This window comes from Bufo bufo, chromosome 2 (genome assembly GCF_905171765.1).
Source record: "Bufo bufo chromosome 2, aBufBuf1.1, whole genome shotgun sequence".
In the NCBI taxonomy this organism is placed as follows: domain Eukaryota; kingdom Metazoa; phylum Chordata; class Amphibia; order Anura; family Bufonidae; genus Bufo; species Bufo bufo.
In genome coordinates, this window is record NC_053390.1 from 680,331,728 (window position 1) to 680,358,031 (window position 26,304).

The 26,304-nt window shown below is 43.7% G+C and overlaps 1 protein-coding gene across 2 annotated transcripts in view; it reads right to left on the bottom strand.

Moving 5' to 3' along the window:
- SH3RF1 (SH3 domain containing ring finger 1) overlaps positions 1-26,304 on the bottom strand; it is a 153,814-nt gene that overhangs the window by 34,268 nt on the left and 93,242 nt on the right. For both annotated transcript variants that reach the window (XM_040418654.1, XM_040418653.1), the window contains exons 4-5: positions 11,355-11,450; positions 3,045-3,341 (exon numbers count right to left, since the gene is read on the bottom strand). In XM_040418654.1, coding sequence (XP_040274588.1) covers positions 3,045-3,341; positions 11,355-11,450 — 393 coding nt within the window. The remainder of the gene's footprint in view (positions 1-3,044; positions 3,342-11,354; positions 11,451-26,304) is intronic.

Here is a 26,304-nt window from a genome sequence, read left to right on the forward strand (position 1 = left end):
CATATAGTTTGATACTGTCGCACACCACTGGATCCCCATTGACTATAATGGGATCCGATGGGGATCCAGCTGCTTTCCAGCATATATCATGGCTTTCGGCATGCAGCCTTTTTTGTCCGGCCAAAAGACGGCATATAGACTGAAATCGACCGTATACCCTTTGGATCTTATTATAGTCAATGGAGATTTGGTGGTTTGTGGCAGTGATTCAGTGAATAAGGACTTGACTGTGTTACTTTCTTGGCATTCAATTCATTCCCCTATAGTTACCTGCTGCCTCCATAAAAAATATATATGCTGAATTTGGGAACATATTAATTCCCATTCTTGAAAACAATTCCTTCCGCAGACCATTTATCACTGTGTGAGTCACTGTTTTCCATGTCCTCATATGCTGCGCTCACTACAGGATAATAAATTCCCATCAAGTTATAAGCTAGTCTAATGGACAAGACACGGAAGCGAGGGATGACTCATCTACAATAATCCCCCCACATGAGGGAAATGCTGTTACACACAATTATCTTCTCTATGGTTATCTTTTTGTGAAAGATAACCATCCCCATATATTACTATTATGGGGCACTACAAATGTTGCCTCTCTGAAGGGTCAAGTAATTTTATCTTAAATAATCCCTCGTCTATGAGCCACTGCAGAGTGTCTACAAAGAGTGCCCTCCTACGATGGCGGATCGGGCATATCTGTGTATTACATGGACTGCCCATTGAACACTGTGTGCCGTTTCATTTCCCCTGAAGTGGCACTGCAGGGGACTGAACATCTACTGCCATATTCCTACACGGATTACAGCTGATTGTTAGTGGTCTCTACAGTCAGGTTCCATGTGATCATATAACCACTTGATAACTCTTGCACAAAAGAGATTGTCCAAGCAGTAAACCCCTTTAATCATTATGATCACTGAATTGAGTAATTAAAACGACCCTCCGATTCAAGAAAAAAAAAAAAAAACACAGCAACCTACTTTTCAATCTCTTTTAGTTGCAAATCTGATAATTCTTGGACTCTGCTTCTGCCATCCAAGATGGCCGCACCCCTTCCCAGATTAACTCATGCACACTGTGCATCAGTAGCCCTAGACACATCCTACTTGCTCAGTTCTGCTTTCGGAGGAATCAGGAAGTGTCTTGGACCATCAAATGCACAGTATGCATCAGATAGTCTGAGAAGTGGTGCGGCCATCATGCTGTGGATTTCCATGGCTGATTTCACTTGTTGCAACGAGTAGGCTGTAATCCACGTTAAATCAGCTACCAAATCTGCTACAAATCCACACAAAACACATGCAGCACTTTCTATCAGTAAATGTTCAGTAGTTATATTTTTTCCACGGCTGTCCTGCTTCAAGAAAGAACATGAGTAAGAGGTTGTGGAGGGAGCAGTATAATCAGTGGGGGGAGCTGGTGGAGCAGTATAATCATTGGGGGGAGCTGGTGGAGCAGTATAATCAGTGGGGGGAGCTGGTGGAGCAGTATAATCAGTGGGGGGAGCTGGGGAACAATATAATCAGTGGGGGGAGCTGGTGGAGCAGTATAATCAGTGGGGGGAGCTGGTGGAGCAGTATAATCAGTGGGGGGAGCTGGGGAACAATATAATCAGTGGGGGTAGTTGGTGGAGCAGTATAATCAGTGGGGGGAGCTGGTGGAGCAGTATAATCAGTGGGGGGAGTTGGGGAACAATATAATCAGTGGGGGGAGCTGGTGGAGCAGTATAATCAGTGGGGGGAGCTGGTGGAGCAGTATAATCAGTGGGGGGAGCTGGTGGAGCAGTATAATCAGTGGGGGGAGCTGGTGGAGCAGTATAATCAGTGGGGGGAGCTGGGGAACAATATAATCAGTGGGGGTAGTTGGTGGAGCAGTATAATCAGTGGGGGGAGCTGGTGGAGCAGTATAATCAGTGGGGGGAGCTGGTGGAGCAGTATAATCAGTGGGGGGAGCTGGTGGAGCAGTATAATCAGTGGGGGGAGCTGGTGGAGCAGTATAATCAGTGGGGGGAGCTGGGGAACAATATAATCAGTGGGGGTAGTTGGTGGAGCAGTATAATCAGTGGGGGGAGCTGGTGGAGCAGTATAATCAGTGGGGGGAGTTGGGGAACAATATAATCAGTGGGGGGAGCTGGTGGAGCAGTATAATCAGTGGGGGGAGCTGGTGGAGCAGTATAATCAGTGGGGGGAGCTGGTGGAGCAGTATAATCAGTGGGGGGAGCTGGTGGAGCAGTATAATCAGTGGGGGGAGCTGGTGGAGCAGTATAATCAGTGGGGGGAGTTGGAGAACAATATAATCAGTAGGGGGAGTTGGTGGAGCAGTATAATTAGTGGGGTTAGTTGGTGGAGCAGTATAATCAGTGGGGGGAGTTGGGGAACAGTATAATCAGTGGGGGGGGGGTTGGGGAACAGTATAATCTGTGGTTCGGGGGGGGGGGGTTGGTGGAGCAGTATAATCAGTGGGGGAGTCGGTGGAACAGTATAATCAGTGGTGGGAGTTGGCGGAGAAGAAAAATCAGTGGAGGAAGTTGGTGGAGTAGTATATTCAGTGGGGGTAGTTGCCAGAGAAGAAAAATCAGTGGGGGGAGTTAGTGGAGCAGTATAATCAGCGGGGGGAGTTGGTGGAGCAGTATACTCATTGGGAAGGTTGGTAGAACAGTATAATCAGTGGGGGGAGTTGGTGGAGCAGTATAATCAGTGGAGGAAGTTGGTAGAGCGGTATATTCAGTGGGGGAGTCGGTGGAACAGTATAATCAGTGGCGGGAGTCAGTGGAACAGTATAATCAGTGGTGGGAGTTGGCGGAGAAGAAAAATCATTGGGGGGAGTTGGTGGGGCAGTATAATCAGCCGAGGTGTCAGTGGAACAGTATAATCATTGGGAAGGTTGGTAGAACAGTATAATCAGTGGGGGGAGTTGGTGGAGAAGAAAAACAAGGTCTATCTTATGTTACCAGTTGAAGGAAATTCAGTTCAGCGGCATAGAGAATATGACATTTTTTCTGCAGGAAGATGTGTATTACTAGGTGATGCCTTCCTCACCTGAGAAGGAGCACTGCAGGACAGGCCGGAGAGCTCACTTATTCTGGCAGCAGCTGTGGGGTTGCTGGAGCTGATGAGCACAGGAGGACTGATCTCCATGGAATGACGGTTCTGTACAGACTGCGATGACTTGTTCGACATGGTCAGAGAGGTAAAAGAGTGACGTTTTGTGGTGTTCTTCTTGGTATCTGTGTGCTTTTGGGAAGAGCTGCTATGTGCTGTCCCAGAAGTTCCTTCCCCAGAGTCCACTCCCGAGGGCTTGTCTAACTCGATGAGTTGCTTAGCTGCTGAATTAAACTGAAAACAGATATGATTTACAGTTAGAAGGTTTATATTTTATTTCTGCTCCAAAAAAGATTTTAAAATAATAGAAGACAGTGGTGGTGGTGCAGTGGAGCTTCTAATTCTTGAAATAATGTTATGGTCAACATTCCCTGCTGACAGATCAGCAGGATCAAAACAGATGGTGTGAGCAGACTCCAAAGTCATCATGCAACATTTCGGCTATGGTAGCCATTCCCTGCTTACTTGAAGAGGACTTGTCAGCTCTCCTGACAGGTCTGCTTTAGTGAATACCTTTATTCTCCATGAACTTACAATTCTGGAGCATCTCTACCTTATGCCATTGCTGTTATTACTCTGGAAACTGTATGAATACTGACAACTGAGTGTTACTATTAATGCTGAAAGTAGGGCGTATCCTTATACAGTCAAAGTTAACAGTAACACCCACTTGCCAATTTAATAATGCATAAATTAACAACCCAAATACTATTCCTCCCAGAGGAATATGCTTCATAAATGTCTATGGTAAAGAGATTTATTCTTCAAACGCTAAAGTTCTCAGCATTCCATCTAAGCTAGTTGGAGTGGGATCTTCTCTGATCCCAGATCTTACTGGTAAAACCTCACTCCACCATCCCCATCTACACTTCCCGTTTCCACCACTTCCCTTATGATGTCCGGTGATTCTTTCTACCTTTTTATTATTTGAGGAGCACCCTAGTTTTTGATTATTCGTATTAGAAAACTTCAGTAAATACAATGCATGCAGAGAATTTCTCAGTCAAGCGAGTCACAAATCAGTTCAGGAGCACCAATACTGTTACTCCTGGAGCAACTTTATTGGAGCATGATGGAAAGGTGTAGCTTCTTGCTCTAATATAGTATGGAGTCTTGGTCATGGGATAAGTTCTGCAACAAACATAACGCTCCTGAAACAAATTCTCTGTAGCTCACAGCCTGATGTAGGTGAACAATTAAGCAAAGTGAGAACGATTACCCTTGAGTACTATCACTTTTCCTTTAGGCTGGATTTTCCATTTAATTAAGATATTTGTTTATCTCTTGAAATTTTTCTACAAAATGAGGTTCCTGGGCAAAGACAAGTAATCCTATACACATGAGACCGCTTGGATCCAGGTTCCAGGTCTTTAGCTAATTCTTGGAGGCGCGCTAGAAAAATGGCTACAAAACACAACCATATGTCCCCTTATCTACTTAATTAGCCACACGTGCATGATAAAATATTAAGACGCCTAGGGTTTTTTAGCAGACAACAAGTGAATTTTCGATGGTAGAAACCTCTATCAAGAATGAACTGGAACAGTTTAATCCAGGAACTGACAAAATAACAAGTGACACTGCATGTGATGGTGGAAATTTAATGAGGCCAACCTCAAATAGCTACATCAGCACAGATCATCAGCCAGCAGAACCACTAGCAAGAGTCTTTCCTAGTAATCTGTGGGACTTTGCAAATTGATTGTTTCCAGTTGATCATAATTAATTGGGAAAGTTTAATGGATGATAATTTTTTTCCCTCCAGAGAATTTTGTCTATTTAGGATTTTGCACCTACTGGTTGGCCACAGCCACATGCAAACAGTGCAACTGCGGCTCAGACTGTATATAGATTACCCCCTGCCTGTAGGGTAAGGTTTTCTTTTTAGCAAAAATCAATAAAAGTGTTATTTAAAAAATGGACAAAGGCCAAAAAATAATAATAAAGAATCCCAGGCAATAAATGCCTGTGGCCAATGCAACCAAATGGTCATTGATTCACAAAAAAATATTTAAACTAAAATCAAGTGATAATTGTTCCCCATGCTCTGACATAATAATATAAAAGGGAGACCCAGCAGTCTAGGAGACCGGTTACTAAGGTCTATTTCTTATGAAGATAATCATATAACCTCTTAGACCTTATTGATGACATGTTTCATGTAGGACCCCAGTATCATTTCCTCTGGTTAATCCCAGCCGACACCGTACAAAGTTACTGCCCCCCATTCCTTCCGTTCTGCCCTTGTAAATGTAATTTACCACTTCATTTCTGGCATCTGTCTAAGAAGAGTAAAGATGTCAGTACCTTCTACAGGGGATGACTACCTGCTATGTACTTTTAGCAGATAGTGCTGCTTAGTAGCTAACAGCTAAGTTACAGGAGGTCTGTGGGGGTCCGAAGCACCCTTCCTGTCATCATCCTTTAATGTCTGCAGCTCAGCCTCCTTAGATTGGCTGCTCAGTATAATTACAAGCCCATCACATATTAACCAGGAAGTCAGTGCATGGAGAAGTGATTTCTATCACAGCAGACGTAAAATGACTATAAAGTACAGATTGCAGAACCACTAGTGACATAAGGATGATTACCAGTTAATACTACATTCAAACATACTGAGGAAAAGACGTCTTTATAATAGGGAGTCTGGAGGATTGCTTTAAAAATAAAGTGGTAAAACTAATATTTTTCCTTTTTTATATTCATAGAAGGGCCTTAACGAAGTAAAATACTAAAAATCATTCCGGTGAACATCTGCTCTCAGCAGGAGAATAGTTTCTTCATAAATGAAATAAATCGTCTAAAGGTTACAACTGCTGAGCAAATCACCTCTCAGCCGAGGGACCATCACCGACAATGGAAAAGGACAGCGAGTACTTGCCAAGGTTTTGCAGGTTTCACATTCAGCCCATTCCAGCTTACTTCACCCCTCCTTCCACTTGAAAAAAAAGTTTTATTGGGGCAATTACTTTCCTAATACAAGTAATAATGCTTTTAGTTTATTTTGGCTCACAAAGCATTAAATAAGGTGGAAAAGCTCCGCTTAGAGGAATTACACTCACTCCATATGTGCAACCTGCTAGACAGCAACGTTTGGTCCTGTATGAATTTAATAAGCAAAGTCCAGATGTCTAAAAAAACATTTGATTTTACTTAACTCACTGCAGTACAATTTATCACTAATAGGGGAGTACAGAGTGAGTGCTCGTCAGAAATACTGTACACATTGCATCCTGCATGTGTCTTACAGTGCCTGGAATAACACCTAGCCATACTGTTCATATATGCCGATGGCCAAAACGGAGAGATATCTGAAGTCATGCGTAGCATGAATGGGCCCGTGCTATGCAGACAACAACAGAAGGGTTCATTAAACTGTTGACAGTACTAGGTAGGGGCTGGGGATAGCAGTACAAACATATCTTTTGTGGAACTTTCCTGAAGAGGAGTAGTGTGAATATGAAGTTTTATTCTTCCAAATTCTGCTCTTATAAGTGCACTGGAGGTGGAGCTCTGTGCATTGAGCTGCTTGACAGCCCCTCCTCTCTGTTCTGAGTTAAGGCTGTATCATCCAACCAGGAGGAGACCATTACAGCAGTCACCCAAACCAGAAAGGAAGGGCTATGAATCAGTAACAGAATAAAACTGGCGGGCGGGGACAGGGACGAGCTTCCCTAGCGTCAACTGCGATGCTAGGGAGGCTCGTCCCTGCCTGCCATTGGCTGCTCCCTCCCGACATATTCCCTCTGAGGGGCCCGGCACATGGGGGGCTGTTGTATGATGTTGGATAACCCGTTTAATTACCCTGCACCACCATGGATATGTAAAAAGCTGGCCATAATCTCATAAGTTATGCGGATCAGATGCAGACCAAAAATATGGTCGTGTGAATGCATCCTAGTGGGGTTAATATTCCTTTTTTTTGGTGGATAACGTTGACATTTACAAAACTACAAGTATTCAGTCCCTAAGGCAAAATCATGGGAACATGTGAATGGGTATACATAAGTTTTCCCATACAACTTACTGAATGGACAAATTCAGCATGACAGGCAAATCCCATGTGCTATGCACATAAAAAAATCTGTATACACGGCTTGTCACCACAGCCCCCTGCTGCTGACTCCACAGTATCAGGGAGAATTCTGTCAATCAAGGGTGCAGTAATAAATAATATGTTTGGACACTGTAAAAATCATCGTGACTGCCACTACCACCTACTGCTCTCACTCCTCACACAGGGGCATATTTGCTACTGAAAACACGCCGGTTTTTGGTGCAATTTGCAGAGATTGGTATAAACAAAATAAAAAAAGAAGAGGTGTGACGAAGGGAATGTTTAAATGCGCCAAACAACGCACCACAATTCTTTTTAGTCAAACTAAGCCAACTTATACGTGCAGGGGCGTAGCTAAAGGCTCACGGGCCCTGGTGCAAGAGTTCAGCTTGGGCCCCCATTCCTTTAGTGCTTGTTGGCAAGGGGCAGGTGAGCACATAGCCTTCCTGCTGCCAGAGGCAAACATTGAAAGGGCACCCCCTCATGCCAAATTCTTGACCTAACCCTTTCCCTCCAGCCAGAGGTGTAAATTGAAAAGCATGCACTTTCTATAATGTCAGTGTCTTATGTGGCACAAGGGTTTTTGGGCCCCCTCAGGCTCCTGGGCCCGGTAGCGACTGCTACCTCTGCACCCCCTATAGCTACGCCCCTGTATACGTGGCGGTAAAAGACTACACAGTCTAAAGGGGAGTCAACTAGCATGAGCTACTGTGACAAACCTGCGCAGTTTAAGACCGTTTGGTCTACGTTGACACTGTTCTTGCAGAATTAACAATCTGCTTCCTCGCGGTCTCCTCAGTTAGTGACAAAAATGCCAAGTTCTGAAACCTGGACAAAATTTCTGTGCACGGACATTTTTATTTTTTTGGACAAGCGAAAAACTTTTTTGCTCGTGGACAGAATTCTGGTGCAGGATTTATGATACTCCAAATTTACAAAGTTCAATGCGCTAGAATAGTAAATGTATCCGAAATCCATATTGTTAGACAATGCAAAGTGCGACACTATTAGTAAATGTGCCCCATTCAGAACCCTGACAACCCATTAATAATGATATGAGACAACTTTGGTGACCTACCGTATTTTCTTCTCTTTCTACATCAGACTATGGCAGGTGACACTATCCATATATACACATCTAATAAAGAATCGTGGCACCCTCTATAGAAGGACCAATTATTTTTAATATGCAGTTCTTGAGCAGCAGTAAAATCTGTCATGTAAACATGGCGTGTAATATAGTGCCTGGTGAATATACTAAATGGATCAGTTTAATTGGGATATAGGAAAGATTTACCATACCTGCCATCAAATTCTTGGTTTCAGCCTTTTTTTTAAAGTGGAAACAAATTGCTCAAAGAGCTTTATTTACATTGTTATAGATGAATATATTTTTTTTATTCCCTCCATTTAAAGGGAACCTGTCACCACACAATGCAGCATGTTATAGAGCAGGAGGAGCTCTATAGATATATTGTGTAGGTCCCACATGAAGTTTCAATCATTGCCCGCAGTGGAACCTTACTTCGCTCCACTTCAATAGATTCCAATGTATTTTGCAAGGCAGTAACATTCACTAAACTGCATACATTTGTCAGTGTATAGTGAATACTCACAGTCTGTCCAGTACAAAAAGTGCTTCCATTCCCTTTGATTCTACCCTTTATATACAAAAATGTCATTGAAACAAGAATGCTGAGGCTTTTCCTATCCCACCCCATACAACATTTCAGGGGTCACACCCCATTAAGCATGCACATGGATGGAGCTGGTCACTGCACTGCTATTCCCATTCAGTGGGACCAGGGCTACAGCAGACGGAGCTGTGTGGTTCTGGCGCCGACTTCCAGTGCAGGTGCTACTGAATAATAGCTAATTGTGCCAAAAAAGACAGACTATCCTGTGGACAACCCCATTAAAGCTAATTCATAAATCTGATTTTGCTCATTACATGGAGTCTAAATTGTAAAGAGCCACAAATGCAGGTACAAAGACATGGACTGGGCATTTACATGTTATACACGGATTTATTGATGCTAAACAAAATCTAAGCTAATCACTGTCATAGGAACAGAAAACCGAAAATGGTGGATTGCCAGAAATGTCATATACCGGGCACCACTGACTTATAATCACTATTTTGTGCTGTGCTACTTTTTCTAACATTTATGATGAAATTTGCAACAAAGCTTCCAATATGGGTGTGAAGAAACAGAACAGTGGAGGTGAGGAGCTACATTTACATGCAACAATCACCTCCACTTGTATGGGGACGAACGATGGCTACTGCTGCTCACTTGTCCTCATATAGATTCATTGTTTTTGGGCAGCAGATCACTGTTTACACCGCACAATCTGCTGTCCAGCAATGATGCTTTGGAGGAATGATGATTTCACCCAATGAACCAGTGTTTTGCTTCTTAATCGGGTGAAATGAGGCACCTTTACACGCTTTCGTACCAATGTCCATTCCCGATAATTGGCCCAGCAACTGCCCCGTGTAAATCCGTCTTAAGGGGGCACACTATACGTAGAATATACATTTCCCTCAAGTGATTGGACAGTCCCCCACCACACCTAATTCACTATTGCCCCCTGATCAGGCAGTTACAGGGCTATTCAGTGGGTGCCGGATTAGTTCACAGAATCTAATAAGTGACTTCTTCTGATATGTCTGTTTAGTAACTACTTGCACTGAACAACAATTCTGGAGCATCTATTCTTAGGCCTCTTTCTCACGAGCGTGGCATATTGGCTCCGGGTGCGTTCAGTGAAACTCGCACCATTTTGCAAGCAAGTTCAGTCAGTTTTGTCTGCGATTGCGTTCAGTTGTTCAGTTTTTTCCGTGCGGATGCAATGCATTTTGATGTGTTTTTCACGCGCGTCATAAAAAACGGAAGGTTTACAAACAACATCTCCTAGCAACCATCAGTGAAAAACGCATTGCATCCGCACTTGCTTCCGGATGCAATGCGATTTTCACGCAGCCCCATTCACTTCTATGGGGCCAGGGCTGCGTGAAAAATGAAGAATATAGAACCTGCTGCGTTTTTCACGCGTGTAAAACTTGCTCGTGTGAAAGGGGCCTTATGACTCTATGATGTTCCTTTATTATTCTTACTAGAAGTTATGAATGAATTACTAGCACTCTGCAATGAAGGTCCAGATGGGTGCTGCCTGTTGGGGTGTGTCCCTGCACAGTCTGACACTGGCAGCACTGATTCGATAATGTCAGATTATGTAGGGACACACTCACAACTGGGTAACACCCATCTGGACCTTGACTGCAAATTGCTAGCAATTCATAATGGCAAACAGACACGTCAGGATTTGGATATATGGACATGATAGAGGGGGGAAGGTGGGTTCCTGTAACTGTGACCCCTTTCCATGAGTCAAAACTAAGAAACGCTCTGCAATAGACACTCCCATTCTGAAGAACTTGAGCCACCCTTATATTACAATGACGACCAACACCTTCCCTGTCTAGGTCTGCTGATCGTCCTCCAAGTCACCTTCTGAAAGGGGTTGTCTATGATAAGACAACTTCTTTAAAGGGCTCTCTCTTACAACTGTCCCTCCATGTCACACAGGCCTGTTTGTGGTCACTACCACTCGGGCAATATAAAACAGGTAGAAAACATGCAAGAACAAGTTAAAGTGAGTCATGAGAGGTAGGCTTGGGGGGATTAATAACCTTTCTTTACCATAGTGACTAATTTGGGGAAAATTCTAATGAAATAAGAGATCTCAGCTGTGAACGTATACCTCGTGCATCGCCGTCACACAAATACCACAAAATCATCTGTGCTTATAGGAAAACCTGCCAATATGGTGACTTATGAGGAAAATATGACTACAAGCATAGGTCACAGCAAAGTGAACACTTTGCAGACCTTGAAAAAACAAAGACTGTCTGTTCTAACATAGCTTCACGATGACAATCTAAGGGAATTCACTGTGAAATAATTGTGGCAACCATGAGCAGGAAACTTGCAATGACTTCAACATACTCCAAGAATGAGGCAGACAAGACGGCACATGTACTTTATTAATGGAGTCAAAACGAATAAGCTCTAAGTACACCGACAGACAGAAATGGTCATGCTCTGAGGTCACGTGAAAGCAGGGTTCATGACTTGTTCCTAGAAACCAATTCATTTTTCTATTATCCTGGGTGTATTACTTACCTCCACATAGGAAATCGGGAAAATTCCTATTTTGTCTCCCAGCATTCCTTCTGCCCAGTTTTCATCCACTCTGCGGATCACCGTGAGAATGTCATCCTGTAGAGACACATGAAATATCGTTATATTAGGGGGCTGCAGATATTTGACATAATGTCACAGCACAATCCATATGGGCCCGGTAAAGAGCTACACATCGGTAGAAGTGTGAGGGAACTAGAAGCTGGTAATCCATACACCTCTAATGAGGTTCACATGTGCTCCAGTCTTCGAGATTTCTCTAGTTCCACTGGTCTTAGGTTTCTAACAGGTTGGGAATCCAGGAATGCTCGAATACTGAAATTCTCCTTGGGTGAAAGTGCGGAAGGCGCAAATCTGCTCACAAATCTCTTCCTTTGGACGGAAAATATTTAGTCCCAAGGTTAACCCTACAGAAAGATTTAGTCTTCCCTCGGCACATAAATTATTCACTCTCACCAGAGAGGTGAGAAACGTATTGAGTCGCATTTATGTGAAGCGGCACGCTTAAGCAATTGCCACATGCTGGTATATGTAGAGCTTGGCAGCTGAAATTGCTCAATAACACTTTGCAAACACTGTGAAGTATACCTTCAATTATACTAACAAAATACAATAAAACAAAAAGCAAAAATATATGGAATATGCACTATACACTATATACACTGTGAAGTATACCTTCTGTAGAGATGAGCGAATTTCATGTTATGAAATTCGTTCACGCTTCATTTGGTGGTAAAAGCAGAAATGCGTTATGGAGTCTGTTACCACGGACCAGAACGCAATTCTATGACGGAATGCAGAACGGAGTGCCTTTAGAGGCATTCGGTTATTCATTCCGTCATAATAGAAGTCTATGGGCTGCATAACGGATCCGTCCAGTTTCCGTTATGCAGGGGAGTTCTCTCTAACCTTCTGCTATAGTAATAAAATACAATAAAAGAAAAAAAAACATATGGAATAAGCACAATTGGGGCCCACAGCAACCAATCACATTCCACCTTTCATTTTCCAAAAGGAGAAGTAAAAAAAGAAAGGTGGAATCTGATTGATTGCTATGGACAACTACGCCAGTTACACTGACCCCATGTATACTATATACAAAATATACTATATATACTGTGAAGTATACCTTCAGCTATACTAATAAAATACAATAAAACTAAAACATATGGCAGAAGCACTATATACTATACACACTTTGAACTATACCTATTAACTATACTAATAAAATACAATAAAACTAAAAGAAAAAACATATGGAAGAAGAACTATATACTGTGCAACAAATAAAGCTAGACTGCTTCACACTAAGGCTAAGTGGCCCTTCATATTCATCAATACAAATCGGTAGAATTTGAAGATGGCCAATGATGTAGAGAGTATGGTATTAACAGTAAGAAAACTTAAGTATAAGGCTACTTTCACACTAGTGTTTTTGCCTGATCTCGCAGGGTTTAGCGAAAACGCTTCGATTACTGATAATACAACCGTCTGCATCCGTTATTATCTTTAACAGGTTGTATTATCTTTAACATTCCCAAGACACTGAAAGTCAATGGGGGACAGATCCATTTTCTATTGTGTCAGAGAAAATGGATCCCTCCCCATTGACTTGCATTGTGGGTCATAATGGATCGGTTTTACTCCGCATCCAAGGATGGAAAGCAAACCGCAGCATGCTTTCTGTTTGTTCTCCGGTATGAGAACGGAATGCATTTTGGAGCGTTCTGTTCAGTTACGTTTTGCCCCCATTGACAATGAATGGGGACAAAACGGAAGCGCTAGTGTGAAAGTAGCCTAAGCACATTAACCATTCAAATACCAAGTTGCCTCAGCACCTATGCTTCTGCAGTGCCCTGCCAGTCTTCGTTTTCTAGGCTGTGATGACCAATGATGTGCTGTACTCGACCCATCCCAGTGGCAGCCAATCAGGAGCCGCTTAGAATTAAATGACTGCAGTGGTCAGTGGATGGCAGCCACAGTCTTGTATGGAAAATCTTCAATGTGAATGACTACATACAGGTTGTTCGAGCATTGCAGAGTGATTGACACGGGAACTGCAAGGGATCTGAAGGTTGAGAAAAGGCCAATTTGTTATTTTAAGGTCAATGCATGTCAGGCAGAGATTTCTGAAAGGTTGGAAAATCCCCTCAAAGAAACTACCATCTCTATGTCTACAGTTCCAGATCCATCCAGTTCTGAAATCTATTGTGATGGTCAAAATGGTTACTTTATTGTAAGCTTAGAAGAGAAAATGTGGGACATTATAATAATATTTCTCACTGTACAAATATCTATTCTATTGATCTTTTCCCAGTGATAGCATATCTTTACCTTTATGGCTTGCTTAAAGGAGTTCCTATAATGCCATAATGATTTTTTTTTTTTTATCTGACCGGAGAACCCCAAACAATGCATAGTTTTGCCCCATAAACCTATTTTCCATGTCAGCACTTTCTTTCCCCTGATCTCAGCATCACTGCAAGATGTTTACATGCAGAACTTCCTGTTTTCATCCTCCTCCTGATGGGTTTGATAACCAAACTCAGCTCTGTCATATTTTTCAGGGCTTGCTTCGTGGTCAACACGGTTCTCTCTGCAGTAGTCATGCCCCCTACACCTCTCCTCTCCATGGTAGCTAGGTGGAGCAAGCCCTGTGAAACTTTACAGAGCAAAGCACGCGGGGGTTGGTTAGAAGAGCCGAAGAAAATAGGAAGTTCTGCCTGTAAACATCCAGCCGGGATGAGCAGGTGATGCTGAGAACAGCAACGGAAAGGGCTTACATGAAAAACAGGCATATGGGCCAAAATATGAAGTGTCGGGGGTACTGCATGCTGAGAAAAAAGGACCGGAGTGGCATTTTCCCACTTAAAAGCCAGCACAAGGATGTTGCTGCAAGAGTAGAGTAGACACTGCCTGAACTTCTTATGAAGCTGCTATCCCCAAATCAAAGCCACATGCACACGACATGATCTCACTGGTGAGATGTGCCAACTGGGTCAACTGAACAATATTCACCATGTGGAATAAAAGCAATGCTGATTTGCCAAACTCCCTAATAGGCTCTAATGTAGCCCATTTCATCCAGTTTAGTCACATGAATTGGTTGCTTGGGTTCATACATGAATAAATGAAAGGTCTTCTGAGTGCAAAGCAAATCTGCTAGCATGCTCATGACAAACAGGATTACAATTCAGCATTTACTATGTAATTAACTATTCTGGATTCTTATATTTCTCTTTCAATACTAGAGATACTTTAAAAGGTAATAAATAATGAAGAAGGCCACAACTCACTATATCACTCTACAATTTAATCAGTAGCTTTAGATTTCAAAAAAACAGTTTTCCTCTGCATGCTTTCTTGCAATATTAATGCCTCATGCATACGAAAAATTCTAATTGCACTGCACCTGCCGCAGTGTGGTACAACATCCTCACTGTGCTCCATCTGCCGCAGCGTGGTACAACATCCTCACTGCACTCCATCTGCCACAGCGTGGTACAACATCCTCACTGCACTCCATCTGCAGCAGAGTGGTACAGCATCCTCACTGCACTCCATCTGCAGCAGTCTGGTACAACATCCTCACTGTGCTCCATCTGCCGCAGCGTGGTACAACATCCTCACTGCACTCCATCTGCCACAGCGTGGTACAACATCCTCACTGCACTCCATCTGCAGCAGAGTGGTACAGCATCCTCACTGCACTCCATCTGCAGCAGTCTGGTACAACATCCTCACTGCACTCCATCTGCAGCAGAGTGGTACAACAGCCTCACTGCACTCCATCTGCCACAGCGTGGTACAACATCCTCACTGCACTCTGCCACTGCGTGGTACAACATCCTCACTGCACTCCATCTGCCACAGCGTGGTACAACATCCTCACTGCACTCCATCTGCAGCAGAGTGGTACAACAGCCTCACTGCACTCCATCTGCCACAGCGTGGTACAACATCCTCACTGCACTCTGCCACTGCGTGGTACAACATCCTCACTGCACTCCATCTGCCACAGCGTGGTACAACATCCTCACTGCACTCCATCTGCAGCAGGGTGGTACAACATTCTCACTGCACTCCATCTGCCGCAGGGTGGTACAACATCTTCACTGCACTCCATCTGCAGCAGTGTGGTACAACATCCTCACTGCAGTCCATCTGCCACAGCGTGGTACAACATCCTCACTGCACTCCATCTGCCGCAGCGTGGTACAACATCCTCACTGTGCTCCATCTGCCGCAGCGTGGTACAACATCCTCACTGCACTCCATCTGCCACAGCGTGGTACAACATCCTCACTGCACTCCATCTGCCGCAGGGTGGTACAACATCCTCACTACACTCCATCTGCAGCAGTGTGGTACAACATCCTCACTGCACTCCATCTGCTGCAGGGTGGTACAACATCCTCACTACACTCCATCTGCAGCAGTGTGGTACAACATCCTCACTGCACTCCATCTGCTGCAGGGTGGTACAACATCCTCACTGCACTCCATCTGCAGCAGCGTGGTACAACATCCTCACTGCACTCCATCTGCAGCAGTGTGGTACAACATCCTCACTGCACTCTGCCACTGCGTGGTACAACATGTTCATTGCATTCCATCTGCCGCAGTGTGGAACAACCTCCTCCACCACAGGCAATGCTTCTAGGGAGGAATACCTCCATAATATAGTAGTCATTGGAGCATGCAACTATTTTCTTCTCATAAATTGTTGCTAATAAACCCTATGGGGGCATCTGGATAAAACAAAATTCTCACAAAAGTCTAGCATGGGCAATAGGAGGAATGAATGGAAGGCGGCTGTGCATGCGCGGTGTGCCCTCCATCGTTTTGTGGGCTCCTGTCTAAGGATAGGTGCGGTCCTCCATGCTGTTTGTTTTCCTGGCTGCAGCGGTGACTGGCTGAAAGGTGACCTGTGTGCATGGAACCTCACCACTGCAGCTAGGAAGATGACATCGGTGGTGAGGGGGACCAGAGAGCAGTGCTGGAAGCAGCAGGGGATATAATATGGATATAGTATCTTTTGAACGGTTACGTCTATACATGGTGGATATGCTGTAGATTTTCCACTGCAGAACGCACCCAGCAAACCTGCAGCATGTTACAGTATCAGCAAAGTGGATGACATTTTACAAAATATCCACAAGCTGTCAAAAAATCTTCAGTGGAAACTGACCTGAATAAATGAATGAATGAGGCTTTTATACATACCAGTTGTGTGGGATTACACTGAATATGTGGATATTCTTTATTTCTTTAGCAATACTTCAACGGTTACTTTTGCTATTTGTGGGAAATTCCTAGGACACTTCAGAAGTACCTGTATTCTGGGTGCTTATTGCCATTCTTGACAGACCATATAATAGCCATCCCCAGAGCAGAAGTACCGCAGCCAGACAATAACCATTTCCATGCCATGCCCCGGGGCCATCATACATGACAGAAGGGAAGCACTATCTCTCAGGTGGCATTTGACATATAAGCCAAGTGCTTCCCCAGCAATAGGGCACTCCTGCCACACAAGCGTCTCCTCTGCCAGTCCCAATGAGAATGGAGGAGAAGGGTACATGCAATGCTCCCTGGACCTTACCACCACAATCTGTATCATATGATAACATACCATGTGCATGTCTGATCTACTAATAGGCCAATGCACACTAAATAAAGGCATCAAGGCCTAAATAATAAGCACAAATAATTGTGCAATATGATATGTAACCTCTATGTATGGACCACCCCATGTCCTCCCCAACAGGAATATGATATGGATTTAGTGAAAAATAAAAAAATAAACGAAATAAAATGGAAGCCAAAATAAGCAGACTATGGCCGAGAGAGGCACAATCATTTTGGTTTATCAGCATGCTTAGAATAAGATTTACACATGGAGACAGCACCTAACAGTGGGCAATCACTAACAATGACTGACACGCCGAGCCCATGACTAATACCGAACAGTCATAGAAAGGAATATAGAACAAAGACGAGATACATGGAATAAAAGACGGCCTCATACAATAGATTTCCTTCTACCATAAGCTTGCATGTGGCAGGTGGAGAAAACCAGGAAGGGGGATCGACAAGAGAAAGAGGGGCAAACACACGCATGGGGGGGCACATATGTAGCAGCAAATGAGGAGGACAATGAAACAACAGCATAAAGTCAGAAGCAGCAGAGCCGGGGTCAAAGAGGCAGAAGTCCGGCGGTGTAGACGCAAGACAATAGACCGAAACAGTGCACCAAGTGCAACAGAACAGGTGGGAGTGCAGCGTGCAGGTGTGAATAGAGGGCAGAGGCTCAGGAAGTGTAGACAATGGGGCAGAGGCACGCTGCATTCACACGTGGGACGGAGGAAGCAACACAGGGAAAGGCAGTGGGGAAAAGAAGCGATTGATGATAAAGTAGCAAATAAAGAAATAAAAGGGTGTGACTAGTGCAAAGAAGATGGAGTGAAACCCCTGAACGCGAAGAAATGGATATGGGGGTGTAGACACTGATATTGAGGAATAAAGATGAATATTGTATTTTTATTTTGTGAGGTCATGTGTTTTTTTTTAAACCATATATTATAAATCGTCTTACACGTTTTAGGATACATGTCATGGAGATGACGCACACTAGCCACTACAATCCCTGTCAGATAACAAACACATACATACAATTCCAGTTTGACTCTTTTACGTGTAATTCAAGTTATGCTCCTAGTAGTCCTGTTTCAGTTAGGCAATGGATACATTACATAGGACTGATACATGGGCTATACCATTCTACTGCATATAGGGGTCACTGCAAGCAAGTCAGTCTCCAGTCTCACCTATCAAGCAGCAGCTTGCAAAGCAGATCCAGGCCTAGCACTTCCCCGGTCACAGGAGACCCTACCCACAGACTGCAAGTTCTGCTCTGGGAGGGTGAGGAGAAACTGAGAAGAGAGGAGGCAGGCATCACAGCCTACTTTCTTCTTCTCAAGCTGAAGAAGTGGAAGGGGTACTGTGGGCAGCAAGGGACAGTTGGGACATAGAAGTGGCAGGGGCTCTGTGGGTGCAGGGGACACAGAAGGTGGCAGCACAGAATCTAGCAGGGGCTCTGTGGTTGAAGGGACGAGGGACACAGAAGGCAGTAGACATGTTGTGGAGGAAAGGTGACTGGGAATCTTTCGGGAGTAGGGGAAGCTAAAAGTGACTCTAGATGGTGGCAGTGGCATAAACGCTCCGTGGGGGAAGGGAAATGGAATGGGGGGGAAAGGGCGCACAAGGCACCATCTAACCTAAGGCTGGCCCTGGCCACCGCTCTCCCATCATGCACTGTATGTCCTGCCCAGATGTCCTCAGGTCATCGGATTCCTCCCAGTGTTCTTATGATCCTCAACGCACATCACTCTACACACTCCCAGGCTCCAACCCCTCGTGAAGAGGATTCTCGTGATCAGAAGGCAGAAGTATCAAGTCTGCGCATGCACAGCGCGCTTACTTAGGAGAAGCTAGAAATATGCATGTGTGACACCTTAATCTCAGATACGCTGGTTATAAGAATCACACATGGGTCGCTGATAAACGAATATCTTTGGAACTGTGCCATTTTACTGATAAAATGTATTTGCAAAATGTTCAACTTCACGAGATCTAGCGATTAGATCAGCTTAGAATAGTGTGACAACCTCCTAAAAAATGAGACGTGCACTGCAGCCATGAGATGTTTAACAGACAGGACGACTTTAGCTTCCGTGCTTTGCATTCACATCGTTATGTTGTACTAGCCGGAGGGAAAGAAAAACCTGCACAGTAGAGCGTGTTTATTCTTGCAGGACCCTGTGCAGCCAGGCACTGTCATCCTCCGGGGGACTACTACATTTAATAGCATCTAGTGCCAACTAACTATAGCTTAGAGGAAAGCCAGCCCCATGCCTTTCTTGTGTAACTGAATGTTATGTGCTGCTTCCACAGTGTGTCTTTCATCATGGCAGTGAAACAGAGGGACCACAGTGTTGTCATCATGGTAATTATCCAGTCAGTGATGATCGTCGTAAGATAGATGCTAAGCCAAGTCCTCAAATTACCATGATACAGAAATTTACCAATCCAACAGATGGAATTTCTGTTGCAACATGAAGAAATGAGGGGGTTCTCTGGGAATAATTTAAAATGGCCACCAGCAACCTGTCCTAGAATATGAGCATCAATGGTTGCCTCCTTTGCAGAGCTGTCTAGGGCAGGGATCCTCAGACTGCAGCCCGCCGAGGACATTTATCCGGCCCTCCGGGTGTTTTTGCCGCCGCCACTGCCTGTCCGTTACTTTTTTTTTCCAACATAAGAGAAGAACGGTCCAGCAGCCAGCCTATCATTGGTGGAAGAGGGGCGGCAGTGCCAATTGGCTGGCCGGCTGAAGCGCTGGATCATAGGAATTGTAGTCCGGACGAAATCAAGCTCTTGGCGGTGGGAAGAACCGAACAGCGTAGCCGGACTACAACTCCCACCTCCCAGGATTCAGAGGGGCCGGCTGGACGTGACTTGTGGGCAGTGAACGTCGGGCTCTGGCTCGTGGGAGAGAGAGAGAGGGAGACGTGCAAAGTTATTGCTGGTATATTGTTTTTGTAGCGCTGTATATATATATATATATATATATATATATATATATATATATATATATATAGAGAGAGAGAGAAAAATGGCAGCACTGGCTGCAGAGAGAAGATGCGGGTGCACGTCCCAAGGGGAATAGACTGATATCCCCGATGAATAGGTCCAGAAAAAAGAGCGGCACTCCAATGGATAAAAGCAAGTGAACCCTTTTATTCACCCCAGTGGTGCAACGTTTCGGCTCTGGTCACGAGCCTTCCTCAAGCCCTTGAGGCTTGAGGAAGGCTCGTGACCAGAGCCGAAACGTTGCACCACTGGGGTGAATAAAAGGGTTCACTTGCTTTTATCCATTGGAGTGCCGCTCTTTTTTCTGGACATATATATATATATATATATATATATAAAAATAGGTATTTTACTAATAGCAATTTGGAATCCCAAGGAAACAATGATGTCAAGAAAAAGAAAAATTGACTCAGAGTGTAGGATATTCAAAGAACAGTGGACTTATGATTACTTTTTCATGCAGTACAAGGAAAGAGCTGTGTGTCTGATATGCCAGAATATAGTGTCTGTGTTCAAAGAATATAATTTGCGTCGCCACTATCAAACTCAACAAACTCCCGTTTTGTTTTTTCACTTCAAAAAGAGATATGTGCAGTGTGCATAGGAATTTGTTCATAGTTTTTTTTTTTTAGGTTAAAATTTTTTAACTATAGTCAGGCCCTCCAACGGTCTGAGGGACAGTGAACTTGCCCCCTGTTTAAAAAGTTTGAGGACCGCTGGTCTAGGGGGTTGAGGGGGCAGACCTCACAACACACTACACTCTATCACTTGCATATACTACATATTATTGAGTGTTCATGTCAGGCTGCTCAGCCATCATGGCATATCATAGGCAGGATCAGATCATTACTATCTATCGTAGGGCGACGTACTGTGAACTGAGGCCTCTCATCTCCCTAGGCAGCTCTACAAGTGGGGGCAATCAGTCCTGCTCACATACTAGGACAGGTTGCTGGTGGCTATTTTAAATAATTCCCAGGGAATCCCCTTTAAGGTGTACATTATATCTGAGCTTGGTGTGGATGACTATGAATAGGCCTGAAATGGCTGAGCACCAAAAATCTCATGTGTAACTTGCGTTTTGGTGCCAGTTTGATGCGGTTTTGCCACAGATCTCATCCTTTGCATTGCGAAGGCTGAAATCTGCACACAAAAAAAAAATTGCACAAACAATCGACATGCAGAGTTATGCCAGCGCTAGATTCTAAAAGGGCCTGTTATATTCCATTGATCAAGAGTCCATGTGGAGAAGAGTCTATAAAGCAGAAAGCTGCAGACTGAGGCTAACTTGTGTGGCAGTCACAAAATGACTAATCCCTCGTCTCGTGTCACTCTGATGGTCTCCATCCCCTTTCTCGAGGACTCAAGTTGTCACATAATAACAGGGTCCCCCGAGGAGTCTGAGCTGGCTAAGCAAGAAAGACTTCCAAGTCCAGGCATATGAGGTATTGCTACAGGCTTTATGGATTTACTGATGTGCATTTTCCAGAATGTGTTTTTGCTTCGCCACAAGCCAACACAAAACCTGTTTGCTTTGGCATTTAAAGCTGGAAGTACATGAAAAAGCGGTATCTTTTCCACAAGTGTATGCCTACGCTTACAAGTGTGCACCTAACTCAAATAGGACTACATCCCAGTCAGACAAAATCCAATGATCACCTAATAAATCTGGATTTGTGCGTCCAGAGGGAATCATTCCAGCAGACGACCACAGTTAGACGTCATTCTTTCTACCAAGACACCTTATTTTCCATGTATCTTTTCCTTACACAAGAATGTGACTTCATTCAGCTCCATCTATCACCAGCAACATATTTGCAGTCCATCTCAAGTGTTTTTTGTGGCAACTGTTTTATTCCTTCTGCAGATGGATGTACCCTATCATTTAAAAAAAATAAGTATTAGGCCTTGTTCACACAGTCAGGGTTTGGTCAGCGATTTCCATCAGTAACTCTGAGACAAAACCAGGTCAAAGACACAGAACAGGTGCAGATCTTTCCATTATACTTTATCTCTGTGTAGGCTTCACTACTGGTTTTGGCTCACAATCAATGACGGAAATCACTGACCAAATCACTGAAGTGTGAATTAGGCCTCAGTGGTAGTGTTGAGCGAACTTGTGTTTTAAGTTCTGAGTCCAAAGTTCGGGTTATCGAAGAATCCAGTTATGGATTCCGCTACCATGGACCATAACGGAATTTGGAATCCATAACGGGATTCTTCGATAACCCGAACCCGAACTTTGGACGCAGAACTTAAAACACAAGTTCGTTCAACACAACTCAGTGGCACATCGGAAGTCTTCATCAGTGGGGCATGGGTGCTGAAGTGAGTGATGGGTGGGGGTCTATGCACATGGACCTCACTGATCATGAGAATAAAGGGGACACAGTGCCAGTAAAAGCTCCTTGTCCCTTCTAAGCTTTCCATGTGTAGGGAACTCCAGCCGGTGTATTCATTTAAATGGAGCTGAGCTGCAGTGCCCTTACAGTAGGGTTACAAGAGCACTGCTCAGCTAAAAAAAAAAAATCCAGAGTAGAGATGAGCATATTTCATGTTCTGAAATTCGTTCACGCTTCGTTTGGTGGTAAAAGCAGAATTGCGTTATGGATTCCATTACCACAGACCATAACGCAATTCTTTGACGGAATGCCTAACGGAATGCCTTTAGAGGCATTCCGTTATTCATTCTGTCATAATCGAAGTCTATGGCCTGCATAACGAATCCGTCCCATTTCCGTTATGCAGAAGAGAACTCCCCTGCATAATGGAAACGTGACGGATCCGTTATGCAGCCCATAGACTTCTATTATGACGGAATGAATAACGGAATGCCTCTAAAGGCATTCCGTTAGGCATTCCTGAATGGTCTGTGGTAATGGAATCCATAACGCTTTTACCACCACAATTCTGCTTTTACCACCAAACAAAGCGTAAACGAATTTTAAATATAAAATTTGCTCATCTCTATTCCAGAGTATCTCCTATTCTGTGAAAAAAGGACGCACCACGGATGCAACATGGATGCCATACATGTTGTGTCAGTGGTTTTTCACGGACCCATAGACTTAAATGGGCGTGTGTGGTCCAAAACACGGACCAAAGTAGTAAATGTCTCCGTGATTTCTCCACTGACCCACAGCCAGTGGAAAACCACTCGTGTGTGAACAAACACATTAAAATCAATGGGCACGTGTGTTGTCCGTGTCAAATGGAAATGTGAACTATAAGGCTGTATGGTGTCCGTATTCATGTTTCTGTGTCAGGATGAGAGTTAAAAAGAGTTACAGTTCAGTTACCATATGTAAAATGTCCTAAAGGAGGTTCACATGAACGCAGTGTGGGTGGCATATGAACAATAATGTCACTGAAAATGAGAATATCCAGCCAAGCAGTAACGTGTATGTGCTTGCATTATGTTCTGAATTAATGGTGTATTTGATTGCGGTCTATTTTTCACGTTACTGTAAACTGCAAAATAATCACATGAAAGGCGCGTCAGCAGGTGTGTCACGGCATCAAAAGGACTGAACTCGCTGTCCTAAGGGGTTCTTGTTCTCTCCTTCACTGTGCCTGTTTGTATGTTATTTATAATAGTTACCAGGAGAGCTTTCCTAGGAGACAATTGTACAGTCCAATTCTTCTCCTTCATCAATCACTGCAGGTTTACAAAAAGGCTTGCCTACATTTCTCTCCTTGGTATCAGAAATCCCCGTTCCCTTAAGCACAGCTACTTAAAACTAAAATTCCCTATAGCTGGTTCATTAACCCCTGAAAGGAACCCAAAAGTAAAAAAAAAAATATAAGATTCTGTTTCAAAGTGTAATACAAAGGGTAAAAAGGTAACAAAACAAACAGATAAGTGTTCACCATTCTATTTTCTAAGGTATTAACGTCATCTCCCCTACCTTATTCTCTATCCTGAGCTTTGGCTACAATAAACAATAGGACTGGGTAAAGGGGTACGGCTTAGAGGGGTATACCTGCTTCAGGTAGTCTGGGAATTTCCATAGCTTGCTCACCTGAATCCATAACTCCCATAGACTTGAACTGAGAGGGCTGCACGGCCACCTCTTCATTCACTCTCCACCTGGAGACTTCTGTTCTCCAGATATTTTGTCATTTTTCAGCTTCTAACAGTCATAATGATAACAAATATGTAATATTACTAGCTTAGGTACAATAGATTTCTAAGCTAATGTTATACTGTGGGATCCAGGGCTCCTCGACTATGGAGAAGACCTGAGCTGATGACATTACTTAATGTTTTAAATGCATTGGTGTTTAGGGGTGTGCCATCATTTTCATCATGTACATGGAGAAACTCACAACTCAGCAGAACATACATAGACCTCCAGATGAAAAGTGGCAGATAACAGTGTTTCAATGATGTTACATTTAGGCTCCATCCAGTCCGCAACTGTGGTCCGCATCCGTTCCGTTATTGTGCGGAACGGGTGCGGACCCATTCATTCTCTATGGGGACAGAATGGATGCGGACAGCACACAGTGTGCTGTCAGCATTTGCATTTCCAGAGTGCGCCGCCGATCTTCCGGTCCGCGGCTCCGGAATAAAATAGAGCATGTCCTATTTTTGTCCACAATTGCGGACAAGAATAGGCATTTCTATGGGGGTGCCGGCCGGGTGTATTGCGGATCCGCAATGCACTACGGACGTGTGAATGGACCCTTAAAGTGTTTTTCCAAGTGTATCTGATCGGTGGTTGTCCAACTCCCAGCCCCCCGACGATCAGCTTTTTAAAGAGGATGCGGCATTCCAGTGAGGGCTGCGTCCTCTTCCTAGGCCAGTTCATCGGTCATATGTGCAGCTCAGACCTGTTCAAGTGAATGGGGCTGAGTTGCAAAACCAAGGACAGCTGCTATCTAATGGACGTTGCTGTGCTTGGCAAGTTATGAGCAGGCTGCAGAGCTCACAGCCTCTTCAAACAGCTGATTGGCAGGTGTGCTGGGTGTTGGACCTCCACCGATCACATACTGATGACCTATCCCGAGGATAGGTCATCAGTATAAAACACTTAAACAACCCCTTTAATAACAGAGTGTGCTTACAGTGGATAATTGTGAAGCATGAGGGAGTAATACCTGAGCACAGGTCACTCACAAGGTGCACCAGTATTCATACATTTCCCCCGGCTATTAAGGTTTAGCTATCATTTGGGAAGAATACAGGTTGGACAATACAATAATATAATATTTCACTATTATTTTATATATTTAAAAAAAATTTACCTACCATGCAAAATATGTTTATTTGTCCTCATCCTGAATAACATTCCAAAAACAACTAGAGTCTTGCTTTATAAAAATTACATTAAAGAGGTTTTCCAGGACTTAAATATTGATGGCCTATCCTCAGGATAGATCATCAGTATCAGATCAGTGGGGTCCAGCAGTGGGGTCCCCACAAATCAGATGTTTCAGGCAACTACCAGCCATAAAAACTATGCAGTAGACAGAAGGCTTTGTCCATTGTGCAGTTCCCGGCACCAGCATACTGCAGTACATCGTGGCCACTACAAAGTGGATGAAACTTTGTGCTTCCAGGTCAGTCCACTATACATCTTGTGGCCCCCGCAGCTGCCCGAAACAACTGACTGGGGGAGGTGAGTGGTGGACAATGGTGACTTATGCTGAGAATAGACCATCAATCAATATCCAAATGCCAAACAATTCTCAGATTTGACTATTTGTCAAATCTGAATAAAAATTGTTTGGTGTATGGCCCATTCCATTTTGTATTAATTCAAAATGGTGTGTGTGCCATCTCATACAGTATGAGATACAGGAGATGTTCAATGACCTCTATGGGAGAATGTTCCAGACATACTAGATAACAGAGCAAATATGCTGCAATCATCACCTATTGTGAATGGTGAATCCTGTGTTATCTAAATATAGATGTTATCTTTTATTATAATCCTGCCTGTAATGATAATGACATGGCTTTTGAGAAGTGATCTCTACAGAACAGGAAGTGTCAGCCTTTTATAAGACTCAGTGGCCAGGGAGAATACTGTAATATTTTAGGATTTTTTTTAAATAAATATGGTAATATAAATAAAAATTACAACATTTTTTAACTAATATATATATATATATATATATATATATAGTTTAGCAGAAGGACCCAGCTTCGCACGGGTATAATTCATCTATTTCATTTAATGTTTGTGTGTGTCGTTAAAAGATATCGACAGTATCCCCCATAACAGTACCCCACTCCTTAACCCTGAACTCCATAGGGGACCGTCCCCTT